Source organism: Pleurodeles waltl, chromosome 9, assembly GCF_031143425.1.
Source record: "Pleurodeles waltl isolate 20211129_DDA chromosome 9, aPleWal1.hap1.20221129, whole genome shotgun sequence".
Taxonomy (NCBI): Eukaryota; Metazoa; Chordata; class Amphibia; order Caudata; family Salamandridae; genus Pleurodeles; species Pleurodeles waltl.
Window position 1 is genome coordinate 145934431 of NC_090448.1, and position 17563 is coordinate 145951993.

At 41.9% G+C, this 17563-nt stretch overlaps 2 protein-coding genes across 3 annotated transcripts in view; one reads left to right on the forward strand and one right to left on the reverse strand.

Moving 5' to 3' along the window:
- LRTM1 (leucine rich repeats and transmembrane domains 1) overlaps window positions 1-11831 on the reverse strand; it is a 50762-nt gene extending 38931 nt beyond the window's left edge. Inside the window, exons 1-2 of the mRNA XM_069206450.1 lie at window positions 11300-11831; window positions 1053-1649 (exon numbers count right to left, since the gene is read on the reverse strand). Coding sequence (XP_069062551.1) covers window positions 1053-1649; window positions 11300-11306 — 604 coding nt within the window. The 5' untranslated portion in view covers window positions 11307-11831. The remainder of the gene's footprint in view (window positions 1-1052; window positions 1650-11299) is intronic.
- Window positions 1-17563, forward strand: part of CACNA2D3 (calcium voltage-gated channel auxiliary subunit alpha2delta 3) — a 2455990-nt gene that overhangs the window by 1971727 nt on the left and 466700 nt on the right. The gene's annotated exons all lie outside the window — the stretch shown is intronic.

The window sequence follows — 17563 nt, forward strand, 5'->3', positions numbered from 1 at the left end:
ACTAGTTCAAGAGTGAGTCACAGCAAAAGCTTTGTGAATCAGTCCTTAAATGTGTGTTTGTGTGCTTGCATATATGCATGATTTTTTGTGGGGGCTAATAAATGTATGCCTCTTAAACAGGATACATTACCTCAAGTATTTAGTAGTAAATACAGGTAACTTTATAACATGAGGGTCAATCTGTCAGCTCTATGTTCCCTAATATTCCAAGTACAATGCAACATAGGCGCTGAATAGGTGGCACTAGCAGGGTCCGAAAAATGCACCTGTAATTAGAGTACAGTGCAGTTACAACAGAAAGAACTGTGAAACTATGAGTTAAACTCCAATAAATAGGATCTATTTGTGCCAGAAATCGGCATAGCATTTCAAATTCCATGGGATGTAACACTCCCATTTTCATCTACTTGCAATAGGTGGTAAATGGGAGCACAGAGGCCTATTCAGGATGGCAGGGTGTGAATGAGTTTGGAAGGGTGATCGTGAGCAGGTCAGACTGTGGGGTGGCAGTGAAAACAATCCATATGCTCCTCATTCCATACACTGATATAATGCATGGGCTGGACTCCCCTTGGCCTAGCAGCCTACTGTATTTCTGATTTGGACAGATTTTCTGGGTGCTAAAATCAGCCTATTCGACACCACTTAAGTCCATTTGCAGGTACACTGAAGCAGGCATCCTCACCAGAGAGCAACCCACAAGGAGATAAAACTCCTGTCATCTCTGTAATTGTGCCTTTGCTATTTTTGACATGCATACACAAAATCATCAAATGCTGAATTGAAATGTTAATTAGATTTTAACGTGACTCTTAATTTGATGAGCTAGACACAGCAAAGTTATTCGGGTGTCCTTAAAACGTCTGGGGTCAGGAATTAGACGAGAATGCTGTTCGATTTATACATACTACTTCATAATATAACACTTTATTAAGTTGCTGCCTGGACATCGTGAAGGTATGTGACTAGCCACAACTCCCGTTAATTACTTTGCTCAACAGGTGACTGGATTTGCATAACACTTTTTCAATCACATATGTCGTATTACTCACCTCGATACAAGAAGCTCTCTAGCCACAGTTTCAGACCCATAAGTTGACAATTACACTGCCAGGGATTATCTTTGAAGAAGAAGATATTCAGATTTGAGAGAGAATCAAGGAAATACCTATCAATCCTTTGAAGTTGATTGTGGCTGACAGCAATAAAGGTTAAGTTTCTTGAAAAATTTCCCAAAGACTCAGGCAGATTTCCAATAGAGTTGTAGGACAAGTCCAGTTCTCTGAGGTTTGTAAGTGGCGTGAAAAGTTTACTTTCAAGGTAAGGAAGTAAGTTTCTTGTTAAATTTAGAACCTCTAACTGATGAACTTCGTGAAATGTATTTGGTGGCAAACTTGAAATAGAATTATTTGAGAGATCTAAGATTTTGATACTGGGTGTTTTAATAAAGGAAGTCCGGTTGATAGCGCTGATATGATTATCTTGCAGGTATAAGACTTGAGTATCCGCAGGCAAATTGTGTGGAATCTCAACAAATCCTCGATTTCTGCAGTCAACCACCTTGGATGATGTGTGACACTGGCACCCTTCTGGGCATCCCCATACAGCACGTGTTATTGACATAACACTGAAAAACAAACCCAATACACCTACAGGAGAAATAAAGAAGAAACACTAGTTTATAGCTAGTTGTTGCAGAAATAATATCTTTCATAAAAAACATATGCTTAAGAATATTATATGACTATATATCGCTGCAGAAGAAATATGTTATCAATGAGTCCTTGTAGAATTGTATCACTTCTATACATTTATGCCATAAATAAGGAAAATGTACTTTTTTTACAATTTAATAGCACAAGAGAGGTCAATCAATCAATCAATCACTCAATCAGGTGTTATTTGTATGGCTCGCTTGTCACCCGGGTTGGTGTCCACGTGCTTGCTGCAGGTGTCTATTCAAAAAGCCAGGTTTTCAGTCCCTTCTGAAGATGGTCAGTGAGGGTACGGTGAGAAGGTGGAGAGCATTCCAGGCTTTGGTGGCGAGGTGGCGAGGTGGGAGAAGGAGTTTCCTCCAGTGTGGGAGTGTGTTAAATTTACGAGGATGATGTGCGGCAAGCAGATGTTCCTGGTCGGTTAGTGGAGGTGAAGGTGGTTGTTCAGGTAGGCGGGTATTTAGTTATGGAGGGCTTTGTAGGCATGGGTGAGGATCTTGAAGTGGCTTCTTTTCTGGATTGGGAGCAAATGGAGGTCCTTTATGGTGCTGGGTGATGTGTGTTCTCTTGGGCAGGTTGAGGATCAGTCTGGCAGCTCTGTTCTAGATTGTCTGGAATCTTTGCATGACTTCGGTGGTGGTGCCTGCATCGAGTGCGTTGCTATAGTCCATTGGGCTGGTGATGATAGCCTGCATCAGGAGTTGTTCCAGAGGGTTGAGTGCCTGCTGATGATCAGAACCTCCATTTTGTCTGTTTTGTGCTTCAGGCAGTTGTTCTTCGTCCAGGTGTTGTGGAAGTTGTTCTTCATCTTGATGGGGCCTGTAGAGAGTGAGAGGATGAGCTGTGTGTCATCCGCATAGGAGATGATGTTGATGTTGTGCGACCTCATAGTGTCTGCGAGTGGTGTTATGTAGATGTTGAAGAGTGTTGGGCTTAGGGAGGAGCTTTGGGGGATGCTGCAGATAGTATGCTTGACCTGTGAGGTGAAGGGGATGAGGTAGACTCTCAGGGTGCGTCCTGTGAGGAAGGATGCCATCCATCTGAGAGCATCGTCAGTAATCCCAATCTGGTGTAGTCGGCTGATCAGTGTGTGGTGAGACATGGTATTGAACGTGGCTGAGAGGTCTAGCAGGATCAGGGTGGCTGCTTCTTCTCTGTCATGCAGGGCGCGGATGTTGTCTGTTGCAGCAATCAGAGCTGTCTTGTGCTGTGATTGGCTCTGAAGCCTGATTGGGAGGGGTCTAGCAGGTTGTTTCTCTTCAGGTGTTTGGTGAGTTGGAGGTTGATGGCCTTCTCTAGGACTTTGGTGGGGAAGAGGAGCAGAGAGATCAGGCGGTAATTCTGGAGCTCGCCGGGGTCTGCAGAGGGCTTCCTGAGGAGGGGTCTTATTTCTGCGTGCTTCCAAGCTTCTGAAAAAGACAATGATGAAGAGTTCCTTGGTTTGGTTGGGTCTGGTCTCTATCTGGCGGGTCAGGGATTTTTTATTTTGTGGCTCTTTTGCGGTCAACTGTAATGCATTCAGAACTACTGGACCTTGCCACACCATGTCCTTTAAAAACAGGAAGATTTAGAGATATAGAAAAGGTACTGTTAGAAATGGGGTCTTTGGTTGACAGTCAGGTTACCCCCTGTTCAAGAAAGGACCCTCACTCTAGTCAGGGTAAAAGAGAATCACCCTCAGCTAACCCCTGCTTACCCCCTTGGTAGCTTGGCAGAGCAGTAGGCTTAACTTCAGAGTGCTAGGTGTAAAGTATTTGTACCAACACACACAGTAACTTAAAGAAAAGACTACAAAATGACACAACACAGGTTTAGAAAAATAGGAAATATTTATATAAACAAAAAAAGACCAAAACGACAAAAATCCACAATACACAAGTCAAGTTATCAATTAAAAATCAAATAGAGTCTTTAAGTAGTTTTAAACACACACTAACACTGTTAGCGTAAAGATTTACCTTGGGTGCGTCAAAAATAACCCCGCACGGGCAAGTGTGTTTCAAAAAGGGCTTGCGATATGGCGATTTCACTAACGAGCGAGACCTTGCATCGTTTGTCCTTTTGTCGGGTCGGGCGCGTCGTTTCTTCTCTCCGCAGGAGAGCAATGCGTCGATCCGGTCAGCACTCTCGGGTCCAGGCAGGCCTTGCGTTGTTTTTAAACACCTAGCGGTGCTTGCATCAGAAATCCAGCCACACCATGATCCGAAAACCATGCAGCACGGGTTGCGATCTCACCAGCCTCTGTCAGCGATGCTGCGCATCATTTCTCCAGCTCTGTGCGGCGATTCTTCGGTCGTGTTGCAAGTGAGTGTCGATTTTCAGCCGCGAAACCATCGAGCGTAGTTTCTTCAGCTGCAGATCAGAGTTGTGTCAATCTTTTGCCCGCACGACGTTCTGTGCGTGGATTTCTTCAACTTAGGCTGCCAGCTTCTCCTTTCAGGGTCCCAGGAACTGGATGGGCACCACAGGGCAGAGCAGGAGTCTCTCCAGAGACTCCAGGTGCTGGCAGAAATAAGTCTTTGCTGTCCCTGAGACTTCAAACAACAGGAGGCAAGCTCTAAATCAAGCCCTTGGAGATCTTCACAAGATGGAAGGCACACAAAGTCCAGTATTTGCCCTCTTACTCTGGCAGAAGCAGCAACTGCAGGATAGCTCCACAAAGCACAGTCACAGGCAGGGCAGCTCTTCTTCCTCAGCTCTTCTCCAGGCAGAGGTTCCTCTTGGTTTCCAGAATTGTTCTGAAGTCTGTGGTTTTGGGTGCCCTTCTCATACCCAATTTCTCCTTTGAAGCAGGCCTACTTCAAAGCAAAGTCTCCTTTGAATGTGAAATCCTGCCTTACCCAGGCCAGGCCCCAGACACTCACCAGGGGGTTGGAAGCTGCATTGTGTGAGGGCAGGCACAGCCCTTTCAGGTGTGAGTGACCACTCCTCCCCTCCCTCCTAGCACAGATGGCTCATCAGAATATGCAGACTGCACCCCAGCTCCCTTTGTGTCACTGTCTAGTAAGAGATACAACCTGCCCAACTGTCAAACTGACCCAGACAGGGAATCCACAAACAGGCAGAGTCACAGAAATTGTAAAAGCAAGAAAACGCTCACTTTCTAAAAGTGGGATTTTCAAACACACAATCTTAAAATCAACTTTACTAAAAGATGTATTTTTAAATTGTGAGCTCAGAGACCCCAAACTCCACCTGGCCATCCGCTCCCAAAGGGAATCTACACTTTAATCACATTTAAAGGTAGCCCCCATTATACCCTATGAGAGGGATAGGCCTTGCAACAGTGAAAAACGAATTTAGCAATATTTCACTGTCAGGACATATAAAATACATTACTATATGTCCCACCGTAACCATATACTGCACCCTGCCCTTGGGGCTACTTAGGACCTACCTTAGGGGTATCTGACATGTATGAAAAGGGAAGGTTTAGGCCTGGCAAGTGGGTACACTTGCCAAATCGAATTTACAGTTAAAACTGCACACACAGACACTGCAGTGGCAGGTCTGGGACATGATTACAGAGCTACTTATGTGGGTGCACAACCAGTGCTGCAGGCCCACTAGTAGCATTTGATTTACAGGCCCTGGCACCTCTAGTGCACTTTACTAGGGACCTACTAGTAAATCAAATATGCCAATCACAGATAAGCCACTTACATACACATTTTGTAAAGGCGCACTTGCACTTTAGCACTGGTTAGCAGTGGTAAAGTGCCCAGAGTAAAAAAAACAGCAAAATCAGAGTCCCGCGCACATCATCAACCTGGGGAACAGAGACAAAAAGTTAAGGGAGACCAAGCCAAGGATGAAAAGTCTAACAGTAAAAATAACGTAAATTCAATTGGCACCTGAAATTAACATTAAATAAATAAAAGTGAAATAACTGTAGTACAGTCAGGGCTAAGCCTTCACTGGTCAGATATATTGGGTCTGTAGTTTAAGTTTATTACTTTTGGGTATTCACAAAGGTAAAGTTATAAGTAGTAACTTAATGGGTGCAGAGTCTCCGCACTTGAGAATGGAAGTTTACCTTATTGAATTGTGCCCATTGCCAGGTGTGATCAAAATGCAATGGATGGGTGATCATGAGGTGAACAAGGAGGAATAGATAAAAATCTTTCTTAAGTAAAATCTACACAATGAAAGGAATGCATTAGGGGCTGCACCAATAACAGAACAATGCAGTGGAACCAAGGTCAGTACATTAACCTGGACACAGACTTGATAAACATGAGCTACTTCATTTGGTCTTTGGGGATCCTTGAAAGTGGAAACCAAAACATTTGCAGATTTGCTTCATGAACTTGGTAAGGGTACATGGTGTTAATAAGTTCATCTCCTCAAACTAACACTGCATCCCTGGACGCCAAATATAGGGTCATAATTGAGAATGTACATCTCATAAAACATCAGAAGAAGCATTCTAGTCAGAGTGGTAATATCGTAAATATTTCTTTCAAGCGGAGGGGACAGTGTTAGAAAGAGGTCAGAAAGGGATGAAATGGGACAGGCAGAAGAGTGATAACATGACCTAGCATCAGCAAGTGGAAAACACATTTTCTGGTGTATTAATCAGTATTGTAGAACTAGACATTTTAAAAGCGTGGATGGTGTAATGGTGCTCTGTGTGTTTTTTGGTGAGTTTCTTGACAGAGTTTTTCAGGCTTTTGTCTGAACACTCCTAGATGCAGACTCCAGTGTCTGTTTCATCATTCTACATGATTAGTATTAAAAACTGCATAGTGGACTGGCAATTCTGGGGTCATTACAGGGGGTATGGTACAAAGGATAGCACTGACCACAAATAGAGAAGCTAGGAGGGCCTGAACAGTAGTGAAGCCTCAGGATGGATTGTCGCTCATCTCTACACTTCAGCATCACCAACAAAAAATCCATTCTAACACTCCCTAGCCCAAATGTCAGCTCCTCCACCCACACTATGGGTTCATTGGATCACTGTCTGATGGTGCCAATGTCCACCTAATTTCCACTGCACTGCTGCTCTGTAGAGTCGGTTAGAGGCTCAGTGATGGTTCATGTTCACTGTTCTCCCAGCCACCTTTTAATACTGGGCCTTTCCACCTGCTCTTGGCTGATCACAGCCATGGCTCACATTCCATGGTCAATGCCTCCCATATTGCACATGGAAGTCAAATGTGCGGGCAGGAAAAAATATACACTCTATGCCTCTGTGCCTTCTAACCTCACATCTTGCCAGAAGGTGCTTATTTGTGATATTCCACTGTTAGCTGATGTTTTCTATTCAACTGTATATATAACAGATAGCCTGCCTGCCTTCTTACAAGAACATTATATTATAATGAACTTCTAAAAAGGCAGAAGGGATATCCATCAGTTTTGTGATGGAGTACCCTTCCGCCACCATCAAAATCAGGTACTTATCCTAAAACCATATTCTTATCTTTAGTATTATTTGAAAATAAATAGCCTATCCATTAGGGAGTATTTCACGCTACCATGTGACAAAATATTGTATCCACAATATTGTGAGAGTAAGTGTGCATAGGTAGTTATAGTTTTATTGTTCTTAACTATACATCTACATACTTTGATGGTTGATGCAACTGTAATGTTATTGGACAGATCACTTGATGCTCAGCCTGAATAATTGTAGAAAAGTGACACAAATCCAAATATGTAAATATCCCACTTGATGTACAGGTTCTCGATCAGTCTCTCAAACCTCCATGGACTGCAATATTTAGATATAGAGATCCTCCACTTCACAGCTCTCCAGGTGAACCTGTGTTTCTTAAAGGTCAATACAACTTATAGTGACATGTTATTTTGAATGTACATTCCTAAATAACTCAGTGTTACAAGACAATACCTGCCCCATATAGGAATACCTGAAAACCAAGTAGTCCATACACGAGCAGGCTTTTTTCCACCTACTTCTGAGTGATTAAATTGAAGCATCGTACAGTTTGAAGGCACCCCTGGAGCACCCCTGGAGAATGTTATATTGCTCTATTTCTTCAGTATAAATTGTAACTGAATTACAAAGGATAGAATTTCTAATAATGCAGCAACACAATGTGACATATTAGTGCTATTGATACTCTGTGGATGATAAACAATTAAAAATGAAGGTTCACTGATTATTTTCGTCACTCAAGAGGTTTTTGACAGGTTATGTCTCACCAGTGGCTCCTGTGGGCAAACCTTGGGACCAGGAAGATGCTGTCAGGAGGCAGACACAATTCAGTGGCATATTTACTTAGAATTCATGCAACCCAAAGCAGCAAGGCAAGTTGCTGCTCTGCGTTACAAAAATGGAAGAGAAATAAAAACCAACATATCTACTATGATATGGAGCTCTTTGGCTCTCTCCCTGCTCTGGCATACTTGAGACTGCCTAGCACCAATGCAGGCACATGTACGCAATGGTGCAATGGGGCCTGAGTTATGGGCAGTATTGTTTTTGAGCAGGAAGGGATATCTTCCTGCACAATAACAATCCTTAGAGGTAAATGCCTCTTTTTATTTGTGGAGCAGAATGTTGCACATACCGAAAGAAGAAATAAGGAAAAATAAATATATTTTTCCTCATAACGCCTCATTAGTAAAAAGGCACAGCATTTTGACACATTCCCTGGTTACCAGATTTAGTAAATCTGGGAATGTGGCAAAATCCATCTCTTTCTTTTCACACCTCAAGAATAGCTAAATATGGATTACAATTAGCTGTATATCTAAATGGATGATAACTATGCTTGAATTTCCATCCAGAATGTTTGTATAACTGAGCACTGCCACACTGCATGGTAGTGGGAGCCCACGTAGTTCCAACATTTGGTAAACATACTATCCACAATCAGACTTAAACTATGCACATTGGACCATATGATAATGCATCCTGTGAAGGAAATTAAACTGTCTCAATCTCAATTTAGATGATATAGCAATTGGGTCTTGATATGACATGGTCTCATCCCAATCTGCTTCTTCAAACTGACCAAGGTACATAGATAATCATTTGTTAAGATATGTCATTCCCCCTTTTCTGTTTCTAGACGTAGCATTGTAGATTCTTAGTAGACAATCTTCTGTTACTTCTTTCCTGAGAATTCTGTCTTTCAATGAAATTAGACCCTTAATGTCAATCTCCAATATATCCTTAATGTATGTCCTCAAATATCGTACATAAGGGTCAATGATGTACTATGTCTTCAAGGCTGCAATCAACCCACAATTCTTCAAAGGTCTTCATCCTATTGTCACTATGAAGTCACCAAATTTAGAGATCCTTTTGAGCTACCATAAACAAAATCAGGGTAGATATCCGGTCAGAATATAGTTTAAAAACATGTGGAGTCAGCAACATGAGCAGTAACTTAAGTTGGTTTAACTATTGCAAACTGAGATCACTGTTTTCCATGAATTGTCACCTTGTTTCTCTCTGACATTGATGTTCCAAAATGACTTGCTTGGGTAGGTGATCTATATGGAGAAATTTCAGCTAACAGCCCTACCAGCAAAGAGAAGTTTGTCTCGTTTTGTCTGCCTGTGTATGTGTGGCAATTTCTCTGGTGCACTATATCACCTTGCAGGATGTCCTTGAGCAGAACATGGAAAGAGGAAGGGTGCAGTGTTGCACTCTCATAGATCATGGTGTGTATGAGGGTAGTGGTTTTTGTTTGATGGGTTATCAGAAGGCCTGAGTGAAATTTCAATTATGTTGGACAAAGCTGAGTAATTTTGATAATTCCACTCTACAGTTATTACTTGCCATTTCAAAAATTATGCCATTACACCACTTTGAGAAATTATGCACCATTTGTGATAAAAAAAAATCCTTTCATTAGTTGCCCTTTTTTGTGCAAAACATATGTTTGCGTCAAAAATTGTCATGAGGACACTAATGCCAAAGACAGGGTCCTGCAGGACCTTGTGGAACACTGTTGTGCAAATGGGTTAACTTTAACTTTTCTTTTGTGTGTTTTGGGCATGGGATGAATGTGTCTGGTAGGCATGGGAATATCAACAAGGGAGGAGATGGACTGATGTCTATGGGCACAAGCCCCTCCTTCTAAAACTTCTAACAGCTAAGCACCAATAATAGTTTTCCATAGTTTTAGAAACAAATTGCATGGAGCTGCAAACAATAAAACACTGCAACTTTGCCTTATCCTGACATAGATACCCTATTATCAGTAGCGGTTCGCAGGGTGTGGAAGGGCCGGCGGTGCGTGGGGGTGAGGGGGATTGGGAGGGGAGGGAATAAATACTGGATGTAAAAAAAAACACTTACCTTCGCCGCCGCGCTAGGCTCCTCTGCTTCCTCGCTGGCGCGGCAGGCACAGGCTCCCAGCCTGCCCTGGGCCAATCCTGACACTGCTCAGTGCAGTTTCCGGATTGGCTGGGAGCACCCAGCCAAGGCGCTCCCAGGCAGACTGGAAGCCTGTGCAGGCTCTCTCCAGCAGCCCTGTGCGCATGTGTGTTTGGCTGGCCTGAGACGGATGGCCAAACAAATATGCGCTCTGAGGGGGAATGCTGAGCACTCCCCCTCACTGCTCGTCATCCCCATGGCCCCACCCCCTTACCAGAAAACGATGATAAACAAAGTTTATCATTGTTTTCTGGGAAAGGTTTTGCAACTGCCGCTGCTGGCGTGGGTGCAACACTCCTCCACCCAAACGGAGGAGCCGCCACTCTCTACTATCATGTCTAGATTATCTAAAATTGTCTTTTGGGAATTAGTGACAATTTTCCATTGACTGTTATTTTCAGTTTCCCCGTGGAGGTAATAGGATATTATGCCCTTATCATGCAAAGACACTCACCAGACTCTCAACGTGATTACGCTAATTTTCACAAGGGAAGTAATTTCAAGTTGCTGTCATGAGTTCTCAAGCTCTTGCCTTTTCTTCTTCTCAGAGAATAATATCTCCAAAGGTATGTTATTATCCATGCAGCAAAACATAAAGATGTACTAAGAGTCTCCCATGTGTCTCCCACGTGATTGTGAGTCTGGGGAGCGCCAGCATAAAACCGAAAAGTCACTTTCAACCTGTCAAAACTATGTGAAACTGGTTGAAAGCGTAGGAAGGGAATATTCAGTGCCTGTGCAGGTTGAAACAGCGTATACTAAAATTGTCTAAACAGATAAAGGGTTCGCAGTTAACTTTAACATAACGATTCTAAATGAAAATACCGAGGGTTGCTGCACAAGCACACTAAAGTAATGTGATTCTGAGGACATGTTACTATTAGAATCAATAATGTTTTCACAGTCTCGAAAAAGATGACATAGGTGTGAATTTCATTATTGCATTCCTTATGCATGGGAATTATCAGTCGGTACACTGGATATGAAAGCCACCGTTTAATTGCTCAGATGTCAGAAATATTGGTGAGCAACATCCTTTAATGTATAGTGATTAAGACATATATTTATGGTCAGGTATCAATTTATCTATGCAGAGCTGTGATTCAAAAACGGTGTTCGCTTAATTTAAAATAATATGTAATTCAGATCGTAGTTCTATCCAAACTCAACTACTTTAGAATTTGGCAGAATATTGTACTGTTCCACATACACAACATTATCTCACCTTGCATGTCTGCTTATTCAGTGGTCCTTGCGCGAAACTCGCCCAGTTTTACAGATTGAAAAAAAAAACACAAAAATGGGTCTTGAGTTAGCCAGGGAGTTTTTGAAGAGCTGCCTGCCCCGTCCCTACAGCGTCAAAGAGGGTCGGGCTCAGTACTTCCCAAGTGGTCGATTGAACTAATTTGTGGGAGCTTCCATCGGAGCCGTCAACAGTCCATTACAAGTGTCCCGCTGTCACCCAACAATGCGTGTCTGCCTACTCCGCCGCCATCAGAGACCCCTTCTGTCCTCGTCCTCACTCGACAGCCCATGGAAATAGAGTCTGTCAACTCACGCTGGACAGCTGTAAAATTCAAATCCCTTCCTAGGAGCGAAAGCTTTTCGAATATTTAATCTGCCCGGAGTGCAAGGCACAGAAATAAAGCTTTATGTTAATCCAATATACTGTCGCTGCAGAATCTCTCTGAATTATATGTCACGCGGCGTCAAACCTGGTAACATCAGATGACCCTGGGCTCGGCCTCTGGACATCCTGCCTTATGACTGAGACAGCAGAGGCAGGAGGAAGGGGCCCGCGAGCTGATGACATGGGTCTGACAGCGCACTTGTTTGCTTTCTGGGGTTTATTCTTTTGACATCTAAGGGGATTAGCTGTGTTGACAGGATTCCGAAGCATGGCAACGCTAAACTGGTATCTCCCTTGGTGAAAATTGTTAAAGCATTCGTGTATGCGATGGCCTGGCAGTAATTCACATCATTATTTATTTCATTATTCAGATCTATCAGATCTTTTTAATGAAATATTGCTAAAATATGAATGCTGGTATTTCTGACTGGAGTAAAAAAACATACATATATATATACATATACACCTATGTCTGTATAAATATATTTACCTATAGTACACCAAACACGCCCACCTACAGGGTAAAATGTGTGTGTGTGAATGTATATGCGTTGTGTGTGTACATACTTTACGTCTGCACATGTATTTTGTGCAACAGGATGCACAACTGGTTCATATGTACACTTGCTCTCTTTGGGTCTTGGTGTATAAATATTGCTTTATTTAGAAAATTGCTTTTATATATGTTGCTTAGATTGTGATCTACAGAATTAATGTAATTAATGGTCTAATTTAAAATAAATAGAGTGAATATTACCCACATCTCTTATTGTGGGTAAGCCTTTGCAGTTGGTGTTGCAATATTTTTAGCACTGAGCACATTGAAAGGATACTTCCAGGGGAAGGTCGTTCAAAGTTAAACCACATGTGAATTCCTCTTCCAACAATAACACGAGACTTGTTTTATAGACTGTATAGTCTGACACGAGAAATTATGACTTCTTCAGTTGAGTCTTCATAACTAATCTGACTTCGAAACCACAACTGAAACATGATTCAGTTGACTTTTAGGCATCCCCTGGTAGCCATCGTGCTGTGGGCGCAGAATGTATTGGGACGCTGAAAGAAGAGAGAGAAGCCAAGAGTAACTGTGACCTCCAGTGCCCCCCAGTGCGAACACGCTGGCAACCAATAAGATAGCAAAGAATTGGACTCGGAAAAAAACACGCTTCGTGGAGGCTTCTGGGAGTTTGAGGACTGAAATGCTTCTTTCGTGAATACACGAGGGCTTTTCGCTCCACATAGTTCAGCAATTCCACTATTCCAAATAACAAGGGATTATTTGACAGTCCTACAACATGTGGTTTATGAATATTCTGTTTTTATAGGTCACAGCCCCTTATCTGCAATAACTCTAGATTGGTTCAGTTTCGAAAGGATAAACGCACCTACTCCCTGCTGTTTTATGAAAATATGTGCACATTTTTTATCAAACGTTTATTTTAGCAAAGTACCTGCTTATTAGTGCTCAAGCAGATCTCAGAATTTTCCGCTTCGTCTTCTTTTACTCCTAAACATAGTTTTTCCTTGAACTTGACAGCATGCACTGTATAGAAACACTTCAATACAGCTTGCCTCAAATCACAAACTAACTTATCTTTTTTACACGCTCTTTTGTCAACTATTCTCAAATATGCACTTTATAGGTGAAAGATAAGTGATTGGTACGTAAGTGCACCCCTTGCATGGATTTTCCTCACAGGTGACTTCACACTTATGAGGATGAGTTATCTGAAACTATAGCAGTTTACTAAATGGCGAAAATGAGTACGCAGTACACTAAAGTCCGCATTGCCATCTAAAAGGCCAGTCAGTGAGAACGTTGTGACCTTTGCATTTGTTTATTTTTAGAACAAATACTCAAGGGCCACCAGAAGAAAATGTAAAAAAATCTGCACACACCTAATTGGAACAGGAATCCCAAATGCTAATATTTTTTCCAGAAAAATTTGACAGCTGCACACCTACACTTTCCACAAACTGTACCTTTGATACACAGGTATTTTTTTGTCTCGTAGTAGCAACACGGTGTGTTTTCACACAAAACTGCATAGAAGTGTTAAGTGCTTGTAAAACGTTACGTTTGGATTACAATTTGTAACCTTTATTAAACTATCAGTACGACTAACCAAGACACATCTGGTCAAATACAGAGGCACCATGGCCCTCCTTTAGGTACCAGTAATATTTATTTTAACGCAGTGTGCAAGAGAAGCAAGTATGTAACTGAAATTTCCAAATGTAGCTCAGCCATTAGCTTTCTCTCCATTCATCCTTGTTCTATTCATGTACCTTTTAAAGGATGTGCTCAAGTGTCCAAGCTAAAGCAGGACAGGGAAAACAAAAGAAAGCATAGTAAAAACCAGAGCAGCATCCAGTAACCTGTGTTTGATGGTGTTGCCTTTTGAATCTTTGAACCCATTCTGATGCCAGTAATGCAGATATTCATCGAAGGACTAGACACAGAAGTACGAATTACAGACTATTAGCGTTAGTTCTTCTGGATCTATGTGTTCCAGTGCCATCATCAGAGCCTAAAACCCTGCTAGTTGCGCAGTACAGTCCACTAAGGTCTGTGTGTAAGTATTTTGTGGATGGAATTCACCATCTTTCATGGTGCCACTCAAAGCCACGCAAGTGGCGGAGTATTGGTGTTTAGTACCTAGGGCTGGTTGGGCTGAACCATCAGTGTAAATAATTGTTTGAAATCGATCAATAGGCAAAGTGTTTGCTGGTATTACACATTCCTTTTCGTACTGAAGGAATTGTTGAATTTGTAATTTTGGGTCAAAAATGTAATCAACATCAGTGGCTGTCAGAGACGTTGCTTATTGGATTCAGCGTGGATGTAATGCTTTTGTGTTTGGAATGCAGGCCTTCATGACAGCCTCAAGGGCTGGAATGGGAGAGATGACAATAATGCATTTCTCCTGAGCCAGAAATCTCTCTTTAATGACAGCCATCTCAGCAGCAGTCATTATCTTTTCTGTAGGAGCAAAGCATTGTTCTGCCTTGGAGTACAAGTGTGATTTGTATGCAGTAGGAATGGTATCACCCTCATTAAATGTTACATAGAGAAAGCCAATGGCAGCAGCAATTAGTTCTATGACAAAATGTGTTTTGTTGTCCTTTGTGTGTATGTGTTTTGCTGAAGGCATGTCTTGTTGCAATGCATGTGTGTTCGACTGCCCAATATTTGCTAGAAAAGTTGGGGGTATTAAATCATGTAATGGTTTAATGCATTGTGCATCATTTGTAATGTAGGTTCTGCCAAAGTTTAAAAAGTCCAATAAGGACTAAAGCTTTTTTATGGTGTTTGGTGTTTGCAATGGTGCACACTTTTCTAGAAAGTGGAGCGCTAGGCTCTTGCCTTCATCTGATAACTTGTATCCCAAAAATAGGACACTGAGATAGGCAATGTTTGGTTTCTTAAAACTGAATTTGTAGTAGAATCCTGCAAATTCCATAACTATGCTGTCCACTCATTTTAGGTGGTAAATGAGATAATTCGTTAGGTAGATATTGTCGACATAGTACAACGCCTCAGGGTCAATATCATGTAAAATGGATGTTAAACGTGCTGAGAACAGCCCAGGTCTGTTCTTATACCCCAGTGGTAGCCTACAATTTTTTTTCTGTGAGCCTAAAGTACTAAATGCTGGTAAATCCCCACTTTCAGGTGCTATATTTGGCAGAAGAAGCTGGTGGAAACATCCAGTGTTGTTTTGCATTTTCTGCACACTATATTGTTAATGAGTGCTGTCCTATGTGCATTTTGGACAGCAAATGTATGTGTATGACTGTTTTAATGTCTGTAATATAAGACTATTTTATGTGAATGGTCCGGTTTAGCAACAGGAAATAGGGGATTGTTCATTGGTGATACACAAGGCTCAAGGACACCCTGGTACTCTAGCTATGCAAGAATCTCTCTCACTGGTGCTTTAGCCGCATTCTTAATAGGATATTGAGGTCCAGCTCTGGTTGGACCTAATTGGTATTATGTGGTTGAGAGAATCCTTGTCTCACCCAACATGATTGTGATACATGCTTGCACCAATGCCCAATCAAATGCATACAACTCTTGTAACTCTACAGGAACCAAAGGCGAGAAAGAAGGCTTAATAATCTTGTTCCCACCTGGGACATCACAGACAAATTCTGGCGGACAATCTTTATTGGCCAACAAAATGCCATAAATGCCAGTTAATCATTTAAAAAATATGATATCAATTGTGTGCTCAATGTCTCCCTCTAATTGTATTTGCATTTTGCATACTCTATTGGAAGGGGAGACCCACATGTCCGCAGTCACAACTTCTAAAATGTTGTCAGTTGCTTTCACCTCCAGATGCTCTTAAAGATTCCAGCAAACTATTGTGACTTCTGTTCATTGTTCTGATTGCCCACCTCTCTCACTATGTTTATCTGGTGAGTCCCGAAAGGAACGAGATTGGCTTGTGTCAGTATATTGATATGTATCAGGAGTTTTTATATTATCCCTATTTCTTAAGTTATAATGTTTCTCAGGGGTCTCTGAACATAGAGATTCTCCCCTGTCTTTTTCAGATGTTTGTTTTTTGTTTATCTCAGAGTTTTTTAGAACTCTCAGCTGCTTGTATGATAGAATTCTTATTGGATTTACCTTATAATTGTGGTTTACTAGGTCTGGATCCTAAACACTATCCTGACCTACACTTGAATAGGTTTCAGCAATAATTTTAGGCAGCTAGCATTCTTGATCCTGTGCAGGAACATCCCAGAGCCGCATGCACACTGCTAGTGCTACTGCTTCATCTTTAAGGTTACTTAATATTATTGAGGACACTGTAGCAAAATTGCCCATTAATTGCATCCTCAAATCCAGGGCCGGGGCAGCCCTGTGTTCCTCTTGAATTTGTTTTAACAATTCTGTAATATTGGCAATGGTGTACTGTGTGTGGTAGTGTAGAGCGTGGCAAATACTGCGCCCTAGGTTGTGCAGTTATCCACCATGGGAACCATCTCAAATGGTAATTGTTGGACTTTTGCTTATGCAGGGTCATCCCCAGTCTTTTTGCCTCCTGCCTCCTATTTTTTTCTGACCTGTCGCTGTTGGCTTTTGAACTCTGAGCACTTTCCCACTGCTAACCAGTGCTAAAGTGCATATGCTCTCTGTGTGAAATTGTATGTGATTGGTTTATCCATGATTGGCATATTTGATTTACTAGTAAGTCCCTAGTAAAGTGCACTAGAGGTGCCCAGGGCCTGTAAATCAAATGCTACTAGTGGGCCTGCAGCACTGGTTGTGCCACCCACATAAGTAGCTCTGTAATCATGTCTCAGACCTGCCACTGCAGTGTCTGTGTGTGTATTTTTACACTGTAAATTCGACTTGGCAAGTGTACCCACTTGCCAGGCCTAAACATTCCCTTTTCTTACATGTAAGGCACCCCTAAGGTAGGCCCTAGGTAGCCCCAAGGGCAGGGTGCAGTGTATGGATAAGGTAGGACATATAGTAATGTGGTTTATATGTCCTGACAGTGAAATACTACTAAATTCGTTTTTCACTGTTGCAAGAACTGTCTCTCTCATAGGATAATATGGGGGCTACCTTTAAATATGATTAAAGCGTAGATTCCCCTAGAGAGTAGATGGACATGTGGAGTTTGGGGTCCCTGAGCTCACAATTTAAAAATACATCTTTTAGTAAAGTTGATTTTAAGATTGTGCGTTTGAAAATGCCACTTTTAGAAAGTGAGCATTTTCTTGCTTAAACCATTCTGTGACTCTGCCTTGTTTGTGGATTCCCTGTCTGGGTCAGTTTGACAGTTGGGTTGTTTTTCACCTCACACCAGACAGTGACACAAAGGGAGCTGG